At 48.0% G+C, this 20,234-nt stretch overlaps 1 protein-coding gene across 8 annotated transcripts in view; it reads right to left on the bottom strand.

Annotated features, from left to right (window-relative positions):
- The window catches only part of Coq8b (coenzyme Q8B), a 29,274-nt gene that overhangs the window by 4,859 nt on the left and 4,181 nt on the right, over positions 1 to 20,234 (bottom strand). The window contains exons 1-13 of one of the 8 annotated variants that reach the window (XM_017312382.2): positions 19,918 to 20,089; positions 19,523 to 19,626; positions 19,270 to 19,389; positions 19,084 to 19,150; positions 15,636 to 15,713; positions 13,172 to 13,294; positions 12,966 to 13,051; positions 10,972 to 11,112; positions 10,798 to 10,879; positions 9,695 to 9,788; positions 2,663 to 2,804; positions 2,448 to 2,555; positions 765 to 830 (exon numbers count right to left, since the gene is read on the bottom strand). In XM_017312382.2, coding sequence (XP_017167871.1) covers positions 765 to 830; positions 2,448 to 2,555; positions 2,663 to 2,804; positions 9,695 to 9,788; positions 10,798 to 10,879; positions 10,972 to 11,112; positions 12,966 to 13,051; positions 13,172 to 13,187 — 735 coding nt within the window. In that variant the 5' untranslated portion in view covers positions 13,188 to 13,294; positions 15,636 to 15,713; positions 19,084 to 19,150; ... (1 more) ...; positions 19,523 to 19,626; positions 19,918 to 20,089. The other 7 variants (NM_133770.2, XM_006540421.2, XM_011250740.3 and 4 more) reach the window with 7 other exon arrangements.

The raw sequence follows: 20,234 nt of genomic DNA, 5'->3' as shown, positions 1-20,234 counted from the left end.
GACTGACAACTAGATAGATGAATGGAAAGCCCAAGCTGTGCAGACACAGAGGCTGTGTAGACACAGAAGCTGTGTAGACACAGGTGGGCTGGTCTGTGCAGCCGCTGCCACTGACTGACTTAGGAGGGAGAAAGGGAGGGACAAAGCCGGGGAGGGAGCATCCCCTGAGAGTGCCAGCTTCCTGTGAGGTGCAGGCTGCACGCCGAGGCCCTGGCCAGGGTGGCCCAGACCACCTGCCACTCACAGGCCTGTTGGATTGGACAGTCTGTCTCTAAGCTCGCCTGTCCATAATGGGGCTCCAAGTGGCCATGGCCACTTTCTTTCTGTTTTCTTTTTAAATTTTTATTTATTTAATGTATGAGTGCTCTGCTGCATATATATCTGCAAGCCTGAAGAGGGCACAAGTTCTCTCTAAAGATGGTTGTGAGCCACCATTGGTTGCTGGGAATTGAACTCAGGATCTCTGGAAGAGCAGCCATCTCTCCAGCCCCAGCCCTGGCCACTTTCAATCAGATGGTACTTGTAATATTACTAAGTGGTGGGAGTCGCTAGTTGTTAATACTGTTATTATACTAGAGTCTGGCCTGGAGCTCACAGGTTCACCTGCCTCCTCCTCCTCCTCCTCAGTGCATGGCAGCAAGTGCTTTACTGTGGCCCATCTCAAAGTCCTGCATTTCTTAGTTCCAGTTTGCTTTTCCTCCCTGCCCTGCCCTCCCTATCTGGCTTGAGCCCCAGCCCTTCAGAAGCCACAGGTTTGTGCTCACCTCAATGTAATGGTCCGTGAACTCTGTCCCAAACGCCCGGCTTGCACCAAAATCCAGTAGAGTCACCTGGAAACAACGCATGACGAACAACAGAATGTGGGGAGCTGTTACCATTTCCACTGCTGACTGGAGCAGCCAGGACGCCTCCCTCTTCCTCTCTCCTGCAGCCCCACCCCTGCTGTTGAGCAACACCTCTAGACCCTCACTGGTGATCACAGGCAAACACTGTGTCAGTGAGTCACACCCCCAGCCTCTGTGTACAGATACACACACTCTGTATCAACACTCTGTGGTTGAGCCACATCCCTGGCCACCCACTGGTATATTCAAGGCAGGTGCTTTAAGACTGAACTTTAGATCTAGTTTTCTGTTGTCAGGGTTTGTTTGTTTTTTTGTTTGTTTGTTTTCAGTTTTGTTTTGTTTTGAAACCGGATTTCATTACAATAGCCCAGGCTGCCTCTGCCTCCGGGGTACTAGGATTAAAGTGGGTGCCTCCACACCTAGCTTATTTGCCTTTAATACAAATCTTGGGCCCATAAGATAACCCAGAGAGTGAGATATCCGAGAAATTAAATGAATACCCACAAATCCTACTAATCAGCTTAAAGTACGACTACTACCCCACACAGAAGCATTCCCCCTCGCCTGTGTACTCCCAGGACCCTCTCCAAGGTTACCACTTGCCAGCAACTAAGAGCATGAATTTCTTCACAACTGCAGAGATGATTCACTGGCTAGGAGCACTGGCTGGTCTTTCAGAGCACTTGGGTTTGATTCCCAGCAACCACATAGTGGCTGACTCCTGTCTGTAATTTCAGTTACAGTGGATCCAATGCCCTCTTCTGGTCTCCTCAGTCACTGAACACACATCGTGCGCAGTCCCATATGCAAAGTACCCTTACACATAAAATAGTAAAATAGTAAATTTAAAAATTAAGTTTCCTAAAATTCCCATGCATATCTTCTACATCTATATGGAGACACAGAACATATCTAGTAATAGTTCCACAATTTATTAAAGGTTTATATCTACAGAGACGCCGAGCCTGGAGATAAATGTCTGCAATTCCAGCTGAAGCAGAAGGATTAGGAATTCAGCACTGACTCGGGCTACACAGCGAGACCCTGCTCTTGGAAGACTTCCAGTAGTGCTGACTGTTACTGTCCTGTTATTTGTACTTTGGACCTACATGGCCTGTAGGTTTCCCTATCATGGTATTAGTTCTGGCTCATCTTTTTGGCCTATTTATATTTTAGAAAGATCCATTATATGTGGATGCATGTTCTGCCTACATGTATTTCTGTGCACCACTTGCATGCCTGGTGCCACAGAGCTAGAAGAGGGCATTATAATCCCCTGGAACTGGAGTTACAGATGATTGTGAGCCACCACGTGGACGCTGGGAAGTGACTTATGTCCTTCTGTAAGATAACCACTGAGCCATCCCTCCAGCCCCACTTTTTGCGTTTATTATGTATTGTGTTATTATGTATTACATTATGTGTGGCCCATGTGCGGGGGTCAGATGATATTCCTTCCCCTGCCTTCCTGGGGACTGACGTTAGGGTCGTCAGGCTTGGTAGCAAGCATCTCTACCCACAGAGCCATCTCTCTGGCCCTTGGGAAAATGGTCTGTATAGCATCTAGCCAGTATACCCTGATGCATATCATAAAGAACCAACCTGGTGGCTGGAGGCATCATACAGGAAGTTGGCCCAGTTGGGATCAGTCTGCATGAATCTGAACTCAAACAGTTCCCGCAGACACAACCTCAGGAGCTGAAAGCAGATCTGGAGGAACAAGAAGACATGCCGGTGAGGTGTCCCGCCCGTCCTCCTGCCCGGGAAAGAAAGTGGGCGCCTGACTCTTCCTGGTCCCGTTCCACAAGGAGATGTACCTGATTCCGGATGTCTTGGCTCAGGCCCTGGCACTGGTCTAGAGGGATTCCCCCAGCCAGCTCCATGCCCAGCACCCGTGTAGTGCATAGCTCCTGCACCACAGCTGGCACTCGGAAGAAGGGGTCGTCAGCTAAGAGCTTCCTGGGACAGGAAAAGGGCGAGGGATGAGAAAGACTTCATGCTTTAGAGCCCAGAGGCTGTTTTACTGAGAAGCCCTGTAGGCCATCTTGTTCTAGGCTTTCCTCCCCTCCCCTCCAATCCCCTTCTCTGGCTTGGCTGCCTTGGGTGACAGCCAATACCTGGCTGGGCTGGCATTTATCAGACACTGTAGAACTGTGTAGTCTTTTAACTGGGTGTAGCTGGAGACCCACTTACTACTTCCCTCCGACTAACCCTTCTGACCTTCTGGTTACTTGACGATGAGCTCAGAGTATTTTGTTCACACATCACTTTAAAAAATAGCTATTTTATGGCCAGTGAGATGGCTTAAGAGGATAAAGGCACTTGTCCCAAAGCATATGACCTGAGTCTGATCCCAGGGCCCACATATTCTTAAAAGTTGTCCTCTGATTCCCACATATGTGCAACAACATGAACAACATGTGTACACTGGCATGTACACGCATGTACACACACATACTAAGTAATAAACATTATAAAGTTTTTATTGAAGAGTTTTTACTCTATGGCTCTACAGTGATAATCACTGGTCAATCCTTGGGGTCACTAGAGAATCCTATTCCAACATTTCAGTTACTTGTGGTAAACCTTGGTCTAAAAAATATTAAATGGAGAATTCTAAGCTGGACATGGTAGTGTGTGTCTATAAACCTAGCATTGGAAGATGGAGGAAGGCGGTCTGGGCCTCAGAGCCAACTCCTGTGACACAGCATGTTCTAGGCCAGCCAGGGTACATAAGATTCTGTTTCAAAAACAATCAAGAGAAAAGGGGGCCAGGGCATAGGGGCAGGTGGGCTGGAGAGGTGGCTTAGTGGTTAAGAGCACTGGCTGCTCTTACAGAGGACTTGGGTTCCCACAATGGTGGCTCACAATCTGTTAACTCCAGTTCCAGGAAATCTGATGCCCTCTTCTGGCCTCTGAGAGTACTGCATGTACATACACACATACAAACAAGCAAAACATCCATCTAATAAAAAGAAATCTCAATTAAAAAAAATTCCAGAAGTAAGTAATTTACAAATTTAAAATTGAATACCATTCCGAGCGGTATGATAAATCCAGCTCCATCCAGTTTAGAACATGAATCATGAACTCATCCAGTATATGCATGGTACACAGAGTGTAATACACTTCCCTTCTAAGAGTGCTTAGCCTCGGGCTGGCAAGATGGCTCAGCAGGTAAGAGCACTGACTACTCTTTCGAAGGTCCTGAGTTCAAATCCCAGCAACCACATGGTGTCTCACAACCACCCATAATGAGATCTGATGCCCTCTTCTGGTGTGTCTGAAGACAGCTACAGTGTATTTATTTATAATAGTAAATAAAGCTTTGGGTGCAAGCAGGGCCAACTGGAGCAAGCAGAGGTTCTAAATTCAATTCCCAACAACCACATGAAGGCTCACAACCATCTGTACAGCTACAGTGTACTCATATACATAAATAAATCTATCTTAAAATAAAAAGAGTACTTAGCCGTTTCAATGGGATGAATGTTGTGACATTATACTGGCAGTGTCCAAGTCACCTTTATTTTATTTAATAACGGTCCCAAAGCAAGAGCAGGAATGCTGACATCTCAGATATGCCAATGAAGAACATATCCTTTTTCCTCTTTTTTTTTTAAAGATGTATTTATTTAATGTATATGAGTACACTGTAGCTGTCTTCAGACACACCAGAAGAGGGCGTCAGATCTCATTACAGATGGTTGTGAGCCACCATGTGGTTACTGGGAATTGAACTCAGGACCTCTGGAAGAGCACGCAGCCAGTGCTCTTAACTGCTGAGCCATCTCTCCAGCCCCCTTTTTCCTCTTTTTCTAAACTGTTTTGTCTTTTTCAATTAATATGTATTAGTCATACACAGCAGATTTCATTATGGTATCTTCACACACATCACACACACAGGCACACACACACACGATGTATTTTAGCTCACTGTCACCCTCTCTCATCCCTCCCATCCCTGCTGGTCCCCACTTCACAACTCATCCTTCTACTTTCTTGTCTTTTTAAAATGAGCATCACCAGGGCTGCTTACAGGAGGATGACCGGCTAATTTTTTCTTTCTTTTTTTTTTTTTTACATTTTTTTTAAGTGTGTGCACACATGTGAGGGCATGTGCATGCGTGCGTGTGCAGTCTGTCTCTATCTGTCTGTCACAGGTCGTGGAGCACATGTGGATGACAGGGGATAACCCTGTGGGGATTATCAGTTCCCTCTTTCCACTCTCTGGGTCCCAGAGAGCCAATCCAGGCCATCGGGCTGGGTGGCAAGGTCGTTAACTGAGGAGCCACCTCACAGCCCACAGAGTGCTGTCTTTCGGTGAGAAGGTAAAGTGCTCAGGTTCAATGAAGAGAATAGAAAAAATGCCACAGTCCGTCAAGATTCTTAGTGAGGGGAGCTGGAGAGATGGCTCAGTGGTTAAAAGCACTACTGCTCTTCCAGAGGTCCTGAGTTGAATTCCCAGCAACTACATGGTAGCTCACAACCATCTATAGTGAGATCTGGTGCCCTCTTCTGGTATCTGAAGATAGCTACAGTGTACTCACATACATAAAATAAATAAATCTTTTTTAAAAAAAATTATTAGTGAGAACCAATCTATGCATGGAATCATGACAAAGAAAGAGGAAATCTGTGCCAGTTTTACCACAAACTGTAAGAGTTACTCCCCTGGAACAACAATATGAACTACCCAGTACTTCCCAGAGCTCGTGTCTCTAGCTGCATATGTAGCAGAGGATGGCCTAGTCGGCCATCAGTGGAAAGAGAGGCCCAATGGTCGTGCAAACTTTATCTGCCTCAGTACAGGGGAACGCCAGGGCCAAGAAGTGGGAGTGGGTGGGTGGGAGAGTGAATGGGGGAGCGTGTGGGGGACTTTTGGGATAGCATTAGAAATGTAAATGAAATAAATACCTAATTAAAAAAAAAGATAACAAAAACACGGCATGCCCAGAGTGCTGTGGGAAAAAAAAAAGAGTTACTCTCACTGTGTGAGACAAATGCTTGGGTAAGGTGACTGAAGCACCCTGTGAAGTGGAGCAGGCTTGCAGTCCCTGCATGAGTAGGCTGAGGCAGGAGGATGACAGTTTGAACAAAGGTGGAAAGGTATTCATCTTGTGGGCAGACGCCTGGAACACAAGTCTTCCTAGTGGCATACGCTTGCTGCAGCAGGGAACTCTGTGCCTAGCCTGTGAGGTTGACCCCACCATAGGTTCTCACTGGGAAAACAGTCTACACAGGGTTGGGAACTAACTGAGCTTCAGGCATCCACTGGGGGTGTCTAGGACTGTGTCCCCTGTACGTTTAGGAGGGTCCTGGACTCTAGACAGCAGTAAATAAACTGGAGGCTCCATCTCTGACACAGATGTGGTGGTGCACACCTGTAGTCCCAGCAACTGGGAGGTAGAGGCAGAAAGTACATGCATGGTACACAGGGTGTAGTATACTTCCGTGCCATTTCAGCATTGACTGCTGCAATAACATGGTGGCAGTGTTTCCTGTCATGTAATAGTCCGCCATTAAGACCCGAGATGGTACACACCTGAACTCGAGAGGCAGAGTTCAAGGGTACCCTCAGCTACATAGGGAGTTTGAGGCCAGTCTGGGCTACACGGCGTTCTATCCTCAAAACCAAGGGGCCAAGGAGACAACTCCATTAGAAAAGGGCTTCCCACACAAGCATGAGGACTCCCGTTTTACCACCAGAACCCACAAAAGTTAGGAGGGGCACAACTGTAATCCCAGCCATGGGGAAGCAGCAACAGCTGGATCCCTGGGGCTCCATGGCCAGTCGGCCCAGTCTGAGTCCAGTTCTGGGCCAGAGAGAGGTTCTGTCTCAAAGAACAGATGGAGACCTAAGTGAGGCTGTTCTCCGGCCTCCACATGCCTTGCACAGCAGGTGAGGAAGTTGAGTGTTGACCCACCTGTGGGGATGCTGGGAACAGGCAGATGGGCAGGCAGCAGAGGCATACAAAGGCTTCGGGGGACCCTGGGAGAATGTCCTCAGATCTTGCTCTGGCCTGTCACCCAGTGTCACTCTGCCTTGCGGGGTCCTACTTTGGGTTGGTATGTAGTCCTAGTTTATGAGCTCTCTGACACTGGCCCTACTTCTCAAAAGGCAGGCCTGTGCTAAGCACTAATCAGCACACCTCCCCTAGGAGAACAGTCTCCCGAGGCTACTGAATGGAATCAGGCCACACAGCCTTGTGGGCTGACCTGAGACTGAAGCCCATTCTCAGCAGGGTCCACACACATGCCTTGCATGACTCTTGTCTGGACGGCCTCCTCCCCTTCACCTGAGCTTGGCATGCTGGGAGACATCGCTGACTTGTGAGCCTTACTGTAAGGTTCTTCTCTGGGTGTCTCTTTTCGTTTTGTTGTATTGTGTTGCTTTTTTGAGATGGTGTCTCATGTAGCCCAGGCTGGCCTCAAACTCAGTTACATTCCTGAGGGTGACCTTGAACGTCTGGCTTCTACCTCTTGAGTGCTAGGGTTATAGGCATGAGCCACCATACCAGGCTTACGGGGTGCCGAGGATTGGCCGCAGAGCGTGACTGATGCAGGCTACGCACACATCAACTAAGCTACATCCTCAGACTTGAGCTGTCCTTAATTGTTGTGCATGACCATAACCCTAAGACATAGCCACACTGTTCTCCATTAGCTGTAATCTGTTCATTTGCCCTGCCACAAAATACTCTGGCATGGAGACCCAGCTGAGGTGGCACAGGCATATAATCCTAGCAGTGGAGAGGCAGAGGCAGCAGAATCAGTACAAGGCCAGCATAGCCACATGGTGAGTTCCAGGCCAACTGGGGCTACAGACTGAAATCCTATTTCAAAAAAAAAGAGGGGGGGGGGGTAGGGGGATGGGGGAGAGACTTGGTTAGTGGCTTGGCAGTTGGGGAACATGTTTGCTGTTTTTCTAGAAGACTCAAGTTCCGGTTCTAGCACCCAGATTAGGTGGCTCACAACTGCCTGTAACTCCAGGGGAGTCCAAAATCTCACATATATTTAAAATAACTAAAATAAATAAAAAATTTAAAAAAAGAGAGATTCAACCAGTAGTATTGAAAACACTATAATAGCCAGGTCTAGGGCACACCTGTAATCGCAGCACTCGGAAAGCAGAGTCAGAATGACTGATGCAAGTTCAAGGTCGGCCAGGGACACACAGTGAGATCCTATCTCAAAAACAAAAACAAAAAAACCCCACTGTAACTTATTTATCCACCTTGATGGACAGATTTCATAGATCTAGGTTTCCAGGCTGGGACTTGCACACATTGGTGCTCTGAGTATTCTAGAAAATTCTGATGGTATACAACAGTATAAATACCCACACAGAATTTATCAAGGAGGCCAGCGGTGGGGTTGCTGGGTATGGGAAAATAGAGGTGTTTTAGGGACTGAGGACATAGCTCAGCAGGTAAGCTGCTTGCCACACAGCATAAGGGTCTGATCCCCAGAACCATGTAAAACAGCCACGAGCGAGCGGCAGCAAGTACTGTCATCCCAGCACCAAGGAGGTGGATACAGGAGGACCCCTGCGGTTTGCTAGCTAGCCAGTCTAGCAAAATCAGAGTTCTAGGTTCATTCAGCAAGAGATGCTATCCAAAAAATAAGGTTGGCCGGGCAGTGGTGGCTCACGCCTTTAATCCTAGCACTTGGGAGGCAGAGGAGGCCAGCCTGGTCTACAGAGTGAGTTCCAGGACAGCCAGGGCTACACAGAGAAACCCTGTCTCGAAAAAACCAAAACAATAAAAATAAAATAAAATAAAATAAATAAATAAATAAATAAATAAATAAATAAATAAGGTCGAGGGACATGAAAAGTTAAAAGCGCTGGCTGCTCTTCCAGAGGGTGCAGGTTTGATTCCCAGCATCCATGCTGGCTCACAGCCATCTATAAATTCAACCCCCTCTTCTGGTCTGTGTGGGTACTGCATGCATGTGGTGCTTAGACATATATGTAGGCAAAAAAATCAAAACACAAAATAAACTAAAAATAAATGGGAGGGGGGAAGTTAGAGAGATGGCTCAGTGGTTAAGAGCACTGACTGCTCTTCCAAAGGTCCTGAGTTCAATTCCCAGCAACCACATGGTGGTTCACAACCATCTGTAATGGGATCTAATGCCCTCTTCTGGTCTGTCTGAAGACAGCTACATTGCACTCACATATATAAAATAAATAAATCAAGAAAAAATTTTACAAAAAAAATTTTTGGGGTAGTTATTGTTATTTTGAAACAAGGTTTCACTATGTAGCCCTGTCTGGTCTGGAACTCCCAAATGTAGATGAGGCTGGGCTTCAACTCACAGAAATCCACTTGCCTCTGATCACCAAGTGGTAAGATTAGAGGTGGATATCACTATACTTGGTTTAAATTAAAATTTAAAAATAAATTAAGGTTGAACTGGCATGGTGACATATGCCTTTAATCTCAGCACTTGGGAGACAGAGACAGGTGGATCTCTGTGAGTTCAAGGCCCACGCCAGGTAGAGCCAGAGTGAGATGCTAGCTTCCCAGATGGTAACACTGTTTCTCTGCCTGTTGTGTGAAGGAGCAGTCTGGAGTTGGCATTCTCTCCCTACTGCTGCAAGGGTGCTGATCCCATCCTGATCCCTCTGCAGTTAGCAGGTCTATCTGAATTTCATGGTGCAGCTGAGCCCCTGTGAGACCAGAGCAGAGATGCATTTGACAGAGGCCGTGCGAGAATAAGGAAGTCTGCCGTTTCACGTGAGGATACTGACTGCCAGAGGTTAGAGAGTACCACACCTATCCCAGCCTGGGAGAGAGGGAGGGAATCCCCCGGGAGCCGGGAGCTGCAGGGTGTCAGCTTACCTGAAGGTCTGGGCACAGGCCGCTTCTCTGCAGTAGTCACATTCCCAAGCCAGCTCCTGCTGCAAGGTCTGCAGGCTCTGCTCAGCAAACAGGCCTGGGAGGGGAAGGTGAGGATGGCTGCCTGTCCCCAGCCTGAACCCTCAGGCTCCCTGCCTGTGTCTTCACTGGTCCCTCGTACATGTCTTTGTAGGTCTCTCACTGTCCCACACACCTTTGTTTAGACTTCTACTCCCTTCCCTCTTTCTTCATTCCTCCTCCTCCTCTTTTTTTTTTTTTTTAAAGACAGGCTCTTATGTAGTCCAGGCTGGCCTCCAACTCAGTGAGTAGCCAAGGCTGGTCTTGACCTCCTGATCCAGAGTTGACCATAACTTTTGGCAATCCTCCTGTCTCAGATTCCCCAGTGCTAAGGTTGTAAGTGTCAGTCACCAGACCCAGTTTACCCATCTCATCTGAGATTCACCTTCCCTCTGTCTTTCCCAGAACTGTGGTCTCTGTGGAAGTCTGTCTCCTGAGCTTGGCTCTGTCACAGGAACTGTCCCAGCCCCCAGCCAGAAGCAGTTCTTTTCACTGGCCATTTAGCCAAAGATGACCTTGAACTTCTGATCTTCCTACTTTCCCCGCCTGAGCATGGGGTCCTGTGTGTACTACCACACCCTATTTGGTACCAGAGATCAACCCAGGGCCTCAAGCCTTCCAGACAAGCACTCTACCTAGCTACATCCGCAGCCATCTTCCCCTCCTGTTTCTGCCTGTAGGCCTGCCTACGTCTCTCCACTGCCTTTCTTCCACAAGCACACCTTGCTCTGTCTATCGGTCATCTTCATGTGACCCAACACAGGCATGCTGCCTACCAAGTAGTCTCTTCTGCTTCTGTGGTTCTCCTGCAGACTGCACACCTGTCTGTCTGTCTGTCTGTGCATTTGATCTGGGCTTGTTTCTGTGTAGCTATGTCACATACACTCATTCTCTCTGGACTTCCCCTGCTTGGCATCCTCCTGTCACCTGTATGAGTTATGTACACCTACAACGTGTCTCTCTTCAGTCTAGCCCCACTTCCTCTTTTAAGCATCCCTCCCTCGGTGGGGATGGAGGGGGCACCTCACCCTCTGGCAGGCCCACACTCATCTTGAGCAGGGCCAGCAGGTTCTCCACGTCACTCTGGATGCTCTGGGCAACACCTGGGTACTGTCAGGAGGGAGGGTGTGTGTGTCAGGAGTCACCCATGCCTTGGGGACAGCACAGTGCCCACCCCAGCCCTTCCCGACCCCTCTGCTTACCTGGATCTTCACAGCCACCTCAGTCCCATCCTTTAGCAAGCCTTGGTGTACCTGCCCAATGGAGGCAGCAGCAAAGGGCACTTCCTCGAGGGAGGCCACCTTGTCTTGCCAGTCCTTGCCTAGCTCCTCTTCTAGAACTCTCTGAAAAGAGCAAGCATGACAGTTACTCTCATGTTCCAGGCAGCTGACCTCAGTCCCTGCACTGATGTGCAGTGTTAGTTAGGGAGCGGGTGGTGTTAACAACCCTGGGATTCACTCTTGGCTGATATATCGTTTTACAGATGTGGAAACTGAGGCCCAGGTGACCAACCAGTCAGGAGTGTTGCAGGGTATTCTATCACACTGTGAACCTCGGAATTGTGTTATTTACCAAAAAGCCCTGTTTCCAGTTGTGGTGTGGCTCAGCCCTTAGCACACACCTTTAGTCCCTCTGACTGGAATACAGACGGGCCCCTAGTACTCACTTTCAATCCCAAACAATGAAGTTAGAGTTAGTTTACAGAAGGAAGCAGCACCCATGTTTGAAAGTGATGTCTAATTGAGTGGCAGACAAAGTGACAACAAATCAGAGAAAGATTTGGCAGGACAGGATCTGCCCAGATCTCAGGAGAAGAGAGAGGAAAGGGAAGCTGCTTAAGGGCGGAGGAAGAGAGTGCAGTGCGGGATACAGTAGAGTCTGTGGAGAGCAGTGCAGGAGCGTGGAGAGGCAGAGTGGAGCAGCGCAGAGAGAGAGAAGGGGGCAGTTTTACAAGGACAGTTGTACAGAGACAGACTGAAGACAGAACAAACTAGACTCAGGTAAAGACAAAATGAACAAGAGGATGAGAAGGAGCCAGAAGATTAGAACAAACTGCTAGAGTTAGAGGCCAAGCAGGGGCAATTCAGAAGCTGACAGAAGCCAGACTGCATCAGTCGGCAGGGAGAGGAGTTTGAGCAGAACAGCTGAGTTGAACCAGCCTGCCAGAGATCAGAAAGCACAAGAAAGGGCAGTTTTAACAGCAGTACGTCTCAGGCTAAAAACATTCTAGGCCTACATTAGGTTGCACAGAGGCTAGAAGCTTCCAGGAATAGGTCTAGGTTAGCATGTGGAGGCAGTCAGCCTCAGAGACAACAGTTACAACAGGAGGTTAACAGCTACAGTTACACAGGTGCCATTGTTTCATTCGGTCTTTGAGTGGAGGAAATCAAAGTAGGTTTGCTTGGAAAACTGAAAGTGAACTCCTAAGACTCGGAGGAGTCCCACAGAAGGAATGCCTACACTGGGTTTGTTTGTTTGTTTGTTTGTTTTTTGAGGCAGGGTCTCACTGTGAGGTCCTGACTGGCCTGGAATACATTATATAGACCAGACTGGCTCCAAGCTCACAGAGATCCACCTTCCACTGCCTCCTGAGGGCAGGTATTAAAGATATGCACCAGCACACCCTGGGAGATTGTTAAGACTGATAACATTCCTGTTAGAGTCCCATAGTATTAAGGCATTAAAAAACCATGATGAAGAGGCGCTTCCTTTTGGTTCTGGCGTGTTTATAGAGTGGCTCAGAGCCGTGGTGACTATCTGGGTCACGCATGTGGCAAGGAACAGAATCCAGCTGGAAGGCAGGTAGGTAGCTGGAGCCTAGGTCTTTATAGTTACAGAATAGCTCCTGTCTTAGTGCCAGGTTTAATGGCATCCTATTTAAGGACAATGTCTCCTTCAGTTTTGCTTGTGTGTTTGAGATGGGCTCTAAGGTAGCCCAGGCTAGCCTTGGATTCTCTCTGTAGCTTGGGATGACTTCTAACTCCTGATCCTATGTTTCCTCTCAACTGCTGGGACTATACAAGTGTGTGTCATATGTCCTAGCATGATCACTGTAAATTAATCATAGCTCACACTTACACGTTACTCATGTGTGTCAGCGTCAGGTCTAAGAGTTTTATGTAATATAAGCTGTTTTGCACATTATAAGTTGAGCTATGTAATCCCATGTCAGCATCCACCCAAACTGGATACTCACCATCATTTGCCAGCGGGGCATAAAGTCGGCACTCTGTCGGACCCTCTCAAAGATTCGCTGAAGCTGGGGGCTGATAAAGCTGTTGTCTTGGGAGACAGTGGGATGAGGGGATTAGTGAGGAAGGGTTCCGTGTGAGCATCTGAAATCAGAGGCTGCTGTTGGCTGGGTGGGGAGGGGTAGGTCAGGAGCTGAGGGTCATGCCATACCCTGGATACTGAGCATTTGGCCGATCTTGAGGGCAGCCCCCCGGACTGTACATAAGGTCTGCACGATCCTCTCAGCATTGGCCTCGGAGAGGAAAGGACTGGAGCCCAATCCAGAGACGCCCTCTAGGGTGAGAAACGAGCGAGCATCAGTACCACATGCACAGAACGAGCCTTCCTGGGTACCCTTGGCTGACAGAGCTCTGTGTAGTCCAGGGTGGCCTCAAACTCCCATATGTACCTATGGCTGACAGAGCTCTGTGTAGACCAGGCTGGCCTCAAACTCCTGTGTTTACCCTTGGCTGACAGAGCTCTATGTAGTCCAGGCTGGCCTCAAACTCCCATATCTATCCTTGGCTGACAGAGCTCTATGTGGTCCAGGCTGGCCTCAAACTTCCATATGTACCTATGGCTGACAGAGCTCTATGTAGTTCAGGCTGGCCTCAAACTCCCATATCTACCCTTGGCTGACAGAGCTCTATGTGGTCCAGGCTGGCCTCAAACTTCCATATGTACCTATGGCTGACAGAGCTCTATGTAGTCCAGGCTGGCCTCAAACTCCCATATCTACCCTTGGCTGACAGAGCTCTATGTGGTCCAGGCTGGCCTCAAACTCCTGTGTTTACCCTTGATTGACAGAACTCTGTGTAGATCAGGCTGTCCTCAAACTCTCATATATATCCTTGGCTGATAGAGCTCTATGTAGACCAGGCTGGCCTCAAACTCCTAGAAACCTATGTGCCTCTGCCTCCCAAGTGCTGGGATTAAATGTGCGCATGGAAACTTTACACCATTTCTAGTTTGACTTTTTTTATCTTAAAAACTTACAAAGTAGCCCAGGATGGCCTCAAACTCATGAAAATACTCCTGCCTCTGCTTCCTGTGTGCTGACATTACAGGGGAAAAAAAAAAAAGAATCTATTAATCAGTACACCGCCACTGAACAGCCACCAGAGGGGCTAACATAAAAATGCTAATAACAAGTGTTGATGAATTTGGCCCAGCAGCTTGGACTCAGACAGACATGTCTGATGAGAATGTGCTAGCACTTCCCTCTGACCAAGAGGCAACTTCTAGAAAAGCACAGTTCCATAACAGTGCAGTTCCTCCTCCAGCTGTGAACTCAAGGGAAAGGGACAGAGTGACGACACAGCCCTGGACACACACTGACTCCACCTTGCGACATGGGTACATCCCACTGACATAGAATTGAACTACGGAAGTCAGATGCACTCACAGCGGTGGGAGGACATGCCTCAAACTGTGGCCCTTAAGCAGCGTGAGGAAAAGGATCAGAAATTCAAGGCCTTTAGTCTTTGAACTCTGGAGGTGGAGGCAGGTGGAGCTTTGTGAGTTCAAGACCAGCCTGGTCAATATACCATGTTCTAGCACTGCCAGGGCTACACGCAGAGACCTTGTCTTGGTAGGTAAGTAAGTAATTAAGTAAGTAAGTAAATAAATAAATAAATTTATTTTAAGGAATTAAATGTGCATGTATAGTCTCTCTAATAAAGTATCAATAAGTAAAGCCACATAAGTGCTGTCTTATTTTGAGGTGTTGCAGCTTGAACCTGGAAACACATATGAGTTCATACATGCTGGGTAAGTACCACTGAGCAGCCCAGACTTGTTGAGTCTTCAAAAATCTAGTCACAAACCAGGCATAGTGGCACATGCCTTTAATTCTAGTACTTGGGAGGAAGAGGCAGACAGATCTCTGTGAGTTTGAGGCCAGCCTGGTCTACAGAGTGAGTACCAAGACAACTAGGGCTATATAGAGATACCCTCCCCCCCAAAAAATATTCCCTATCTTTTAAAAATACAAATCCTTTTTTATTTTGAAGTGGGGTTTCACTACATTACCCAGCCTTCCTTTGAACTCACTCTGTAGCCAGACCAGACTTGATGTCTAGAACATCTCACTTGTTTTAAGATTTATTTTTTTAGCTTGGTTGTGGTAATTTACACCTTTACTCCCTCAGCACTTGGGAGGCAGAGGCACGCAGACCCCTGATATTGAGACCAGCCTGGTCTACAGTGCAAGTTCTAGTACAGCCAGAGCTACAGAGAAACTCTGTCCCCCCAAAAAAACCCATACAATTTTTATTTATATTTGTGTATATGTGTGTCTGTGTGTGCATGAATGCATTTCATGCATGCATAAAATCTGGAACAGCCAGAAGAGGGAGCTGGAATCCCTGGACAAGGAGTTGTGAGCCACCTGGTGTGCGTCCTGGGAACTAGTCAGTGTAATGTCTGTGTGCTAGATAAACAATGTACTACACACACACACACACACACACACACACAGAGAGAGAGAGAGAGAGAGAGAGAGAGAGAGAGAGAGAGAGAGAGAAAGAGAGAGAGAGAGAGAGAAAAGACAACCCATCACTAGTAAGTAAAACCCTACCGCTACCCAAGTCCTCAAGGCCAGGAGCTGAATGAACCAGGTGACGTCACTACTCACCATGCTGCAGACTTCCACCTGGCAAGGACTTCTTAGTCACCTCAGCCAGCGCTCCCAGGCCCAAGCCCACAGCCAGCCCTGAAGAGCAAGAAAGGAAGCTGAGAGCCTGCTTACCTGGGATCTTCTCACAGACTCTCACGTCTGCTTAATGCTGTCTCGAGCTCCTCTGTTGCCTAAGATACAGGGAGGCGGGCACACTCCTAACTGAGCTGCACCTTGGCTTGACTTCGCTTTCATTCTGGTTCTCTCGATGGAACAAACTACCCAAACTCTACATCCCTAGCATCTTTTTTTTAAAAAATTATTTATTTATTTATTTTATGCATATGAGTGCTCTATCTGCATGCACACCTGCATGCCAGAAAAGGGCATCAGATCCCATTACAGATGGTTGTGAGCCACCATGTGGGTGCTGGGAATTGAACTCAGGACCTCTGGAAGAGCCGCCAGTGCTCTTAACAGCTGAACCATCTCTCCAGCCCCCTATCCTTAGCATCTATAATAATAATAATAATAATAATAATAATAATAATAGTAATAATAATAATAATGGGGACTGGAGAGGAGGCTCAGCAGTTAAGAGCAGCACTGGTTGCTCTTCCAGAGGTCCTGAGTCAATTCCCAGCAACCACATGGTGGTTCATAACCACCTGTAACGAAATCTGATACCCTCTTCTGGTGTGTCTGAAGACAGCTACAGTGTACTTACATATAATAAATAAATAAAACTTAAAAGAAAAAAAAGAACAATGTAAAAACTAACATTAAAAAAAAATAACAATAATTATGACAGTGTTTTACTAAGTTGGCCAGCCTGGCCTGGAACTGGCTATGTGGTTTAGGTTAGCCGTGAACTTGTAACCCTGCTGAAGCTTTCCTAATAGCTGGGGCTACTATCGGAGATGACTCACACTTAACCTTCCTTTCTTCTGACACGCTTAGGTAGCCCAGGCTAGCCTTAAACACACTGTGTTACCTCAACTCCTGATTCTCCTATCTGTACCTCTCAAGTGCTGAGATTTTAGGCGTATGTCACCATACCCACCCTTAATTTCCTATTCATTATACATGTGTATTTAACTTGTGGTTCTGGGAGCAGAACCCAGGGCCTCATGAATGCTGGCTGTGCTCTGTCTTCTCAGCCTCTCTCTCCATGACCAGGACACACATCCCCATGTCTTCCTCTCAATGAAGTCTGCTATAACTGACCAGGCCTCCTCTTTATTCCCTCCTTTAATTTTCTCTTCTGCTTCCACTCTCCTCTTATATACTTTTTGGAGACAAGCTCTCATGTATAGCCCTGGCTGGCTTAAAACTGGCTATGTAGACCAGGTTGGCCTAGAACTCACAGAGATCTGCCTGCTTCTGCCCAAGTGCTGGGATCAAAGGCCTGTGCCACCATTCCAGACCTTGACTCTTTCACTGTCACCATCTCTAGCATGCAGCTGGCATTTGCCAAGTATGCAGTGTGCTCCTGTATGACTGCCAGTGTGTCTCACGTGTTCGTTATGGTCTGACCTCCCCTCTCCAGCATAGCTGCAGCCATTCTGTCCCATTCTTGCCAGCTATTTCATAGTGTTGCTGTAACATGCCTGCCAGTCATTGACACAGACTTGGCTCTGAGCAAGGATGTGCTGACCACACACCCTGTTTTGTTCTGTGTGAGGTTTGCTAATTTTAAGAAATTCCACAAAGTTTTACATAAGACCCATCAAATCAAAGGTCAACATGAACTGTCATGTGTAAAATATAGTCAGAGCTGACCACTGGGCTGTACTTCCTGCACTTGCATATGAACTCATTTTGGTTTTGTTTTTTGGTTTTTTTTCCCTTTATAAGCTGACAGAAAAAAAAATCTGTTGCCATAGTTCAGATATTATGATAGGGCAGTTTACTTAACTTCTCTGAGCCTCAGTTTCCCTTTCTGCAAGATGTGAGCTTTCCTGTCAAACAGGTTTCACAGGGGGGGGGGGGTGAGAACGAAACGCATTAACACTGTTGGTTCAGGAGTGGCCACACCAACCACCAACTGTATGAACACTGATCCAAACACTTGGAAGGAGGAGTCGGGATTGGGGCTTTGAGGCCAGGCCAGGTTACAGGAGATATCATCACAAAAAGCATGTTTGTGCTGGGGAGTGTTAGGAGTGTGCAGTGGTGCAGGCCTTTAATCCCAGCACTCGGGAGACAGAGGCAGGCAGATCTCTGAGTTCCAGGCCGGCCTAGCTGCAGACCAGCTAGGGCTGCATGGTAAGACTCTGCTTCAAAAACAAACAAATCATATGTGTATAAACACGTATGAGCCGGGCATGGTGCGCGCATGCCTTTGATCCCAGCACTCCGGGAGGCAGAGGGAGGCGGATTTCTGAGTTCAAGGCCAGCCTGGTCTACAAAGTGAGTTCCACGACAGCCAAGACTATACAGAGAAACCCTGTCTCGAAAAAAAAAAATTATTTATTTTTTATTTGTATTTTATTTATTTTTAATCCCAGCACAAAGTGAGTTCCAGGACAGCCAGGACTATACTGAGAAACCCTGTCTAGAAAAACAAAACAAAACAAACAAGCAAAAACACGTATGTATCCATATTCAACATTTATATTTTGGGGAGTGGGGGTGGGTGTTCGAGACACGGTTTCTCCGTGTAGCCCTGGCTGTCCTGGAACTCACTTTGTAGACCAGGCTGGCCTCGAACTCAGAAATCTGCCTGCCTCTGCCTCCCAAGTGCTGGGATTAAAGGCGTGTGCCACCACTGCCCATTATATTTTCTTATATGCTATTTTCTTTCTTTCCTCTCTCTCTTTTTCCTTCTTCCCTAGACAAGGTCTGTGATGCCAGGCTGGTCTTGAATTTGTGAGTGCAAGCAGTCCTACAGTAGTAACCGAGCAGGCAGCTGAGCCTCCAGCCATGCACTCCCAGGCTTGGCTTTTCAATCTCTCGGTGTTAGCTTCTCAAGAACAGGGATTACAATGGCCCTTTCCCTCTTTCTCTCTCCCTTCTTTACCTTTCTCTCCTTTAAACAGGGTCTCATGTAGTACAGGCGGCCTCAAACTCTCTATGTTGCCAGGAATGACCTTGAACCCTTGATCATCCTGTTCCCTCCTACCTACATCCCAACTGCTGAAATTCCAGGTGGGTGTCCTGGCCACCTCCTTTCCTTTTTGGAGGGTTGGTTGCAACACATTACTTTTTGTTTCATACATGTCTGAACAATCTTGCTGCGGAACCTAAAGTCCTGCCACCTCACCTCTCAGCCCCCACTCCTCCATCAATAGAAGAAATAAACACAGGCCTAGCCTACAAGACCTTGCTCACATCAGGTTCTCAATAAACAGTAAGGTCTACGTTCTGTTTTTCCTTGTCTCTCTCTCCCTCCTAACCCTGTCTTTGATTCACCCTTTCCCTTGCTTCACCTGTAAATGTTCTCTCTGATCGAGGTCACACCTACCCCCAAAGCTGGCCAAGCGACTGATGCGGGAGGCAGGCACCTTGCGTTCACGAGAGCGATCACTCAGCTGAGAAAGAGGAGAGGTGTGAGGTAGGGAAGGTGGACAAGATGGCAGAAAAGCCCTGCAGACTTGCTGCCACTTTCCTCAGACTATCATGGGGGAGGGGGAAGAGGAAGCAATGATACCTGGGGCCGGGGTGCCTTCCTGAGCCGGGCCTCCCGTGCCCTGCGAATGTCATCTTCACTGAGGCCTCTTCCAGGCTGGTCTTGATGAACACTTTGGGCCAAGCAACTCCTACATGGCCCCTGCAGAGAAGTGGATTTTAAAAGAATGAAGGTCTAATCCTTTTTAGACCCATCTACATCATTTTACCTACTCCCCACCCCCCTTCCCTCAACCTCTTTTCCTTGGAGGCCCCCTCCTCAGCCTCTTACCCACCAGTGGGGCCTAGGTCCTAGGGCCCCCCCACAGGGCAGACGAACAGCCCTGCCCAGCGGTCCACAGGTCCTGCGCAGCATGGCACCTAGCTCCAGCCACATTGCCTAAGAAATAATAAGGATTACAGTACTGGGCCTCCTGCTTTGCGCTCTTGTTGGAAAAGCCCCCCTAACCCCCATATCTTTTCCCCTTTTATTTCCAGGTTTCTTCTAGTTACCCCCCCCCCCCCAGCCCGCCCACGTTGCTAAGAACTCAAGTTTTCCATAAGCGCCTCCCCAATCCCCACAAAACTCCTCGCTGTTGCTAAGGTTCTCTCCCGTTGCTAGACGTCCACAGAGCCGCCAGGACAACTCTCTACTTCTCAGCGCCCCTTTCGTTGCTAGGCATCGCCTTACCCTGGGCTGTTAAGCATTCACAATTCCTGTGCTGCCCCCTGCCTAGACACCCCGTTACGACCCCGTTACGGGGCACCTCCCCCGTTGCTAAGCACCCAGTCCACCAGGTTTAGGCTCCAGGTCTAGCACCCGCTGGGCCTCTTAAGCTTCCGGGAACGTCCGCACACCCGCCCCCTTTGATCAGCTAGCCAATGGTAGCACAGCAGCTCGCCGACGTTTGCAAAAACTCACCCCGCTGAGGAGGCGTGGCAAGGGGTGGAACCTAGGCTAAGGCTCTGTGGGTCTTCTGTGTTAGTCGGTGCGCACGTGAGCTCATT

Source organism: Mus musculus, chromosome 7 (genome assembly GCF_000001635.26).
Source record: "Mus musculus strain C57BL/6J chromosome 7, GRCm38.p6 C57BL/6J".
NCBI classification, from domain to species: Eukaryota; Metazoa; Chordata; class Mammalia; order Rodentia; family Muridae; genus Mus; species Mus musculus.
This window is presented reverse-complemented; position numbering and strand designations above follow the sequence as displayed.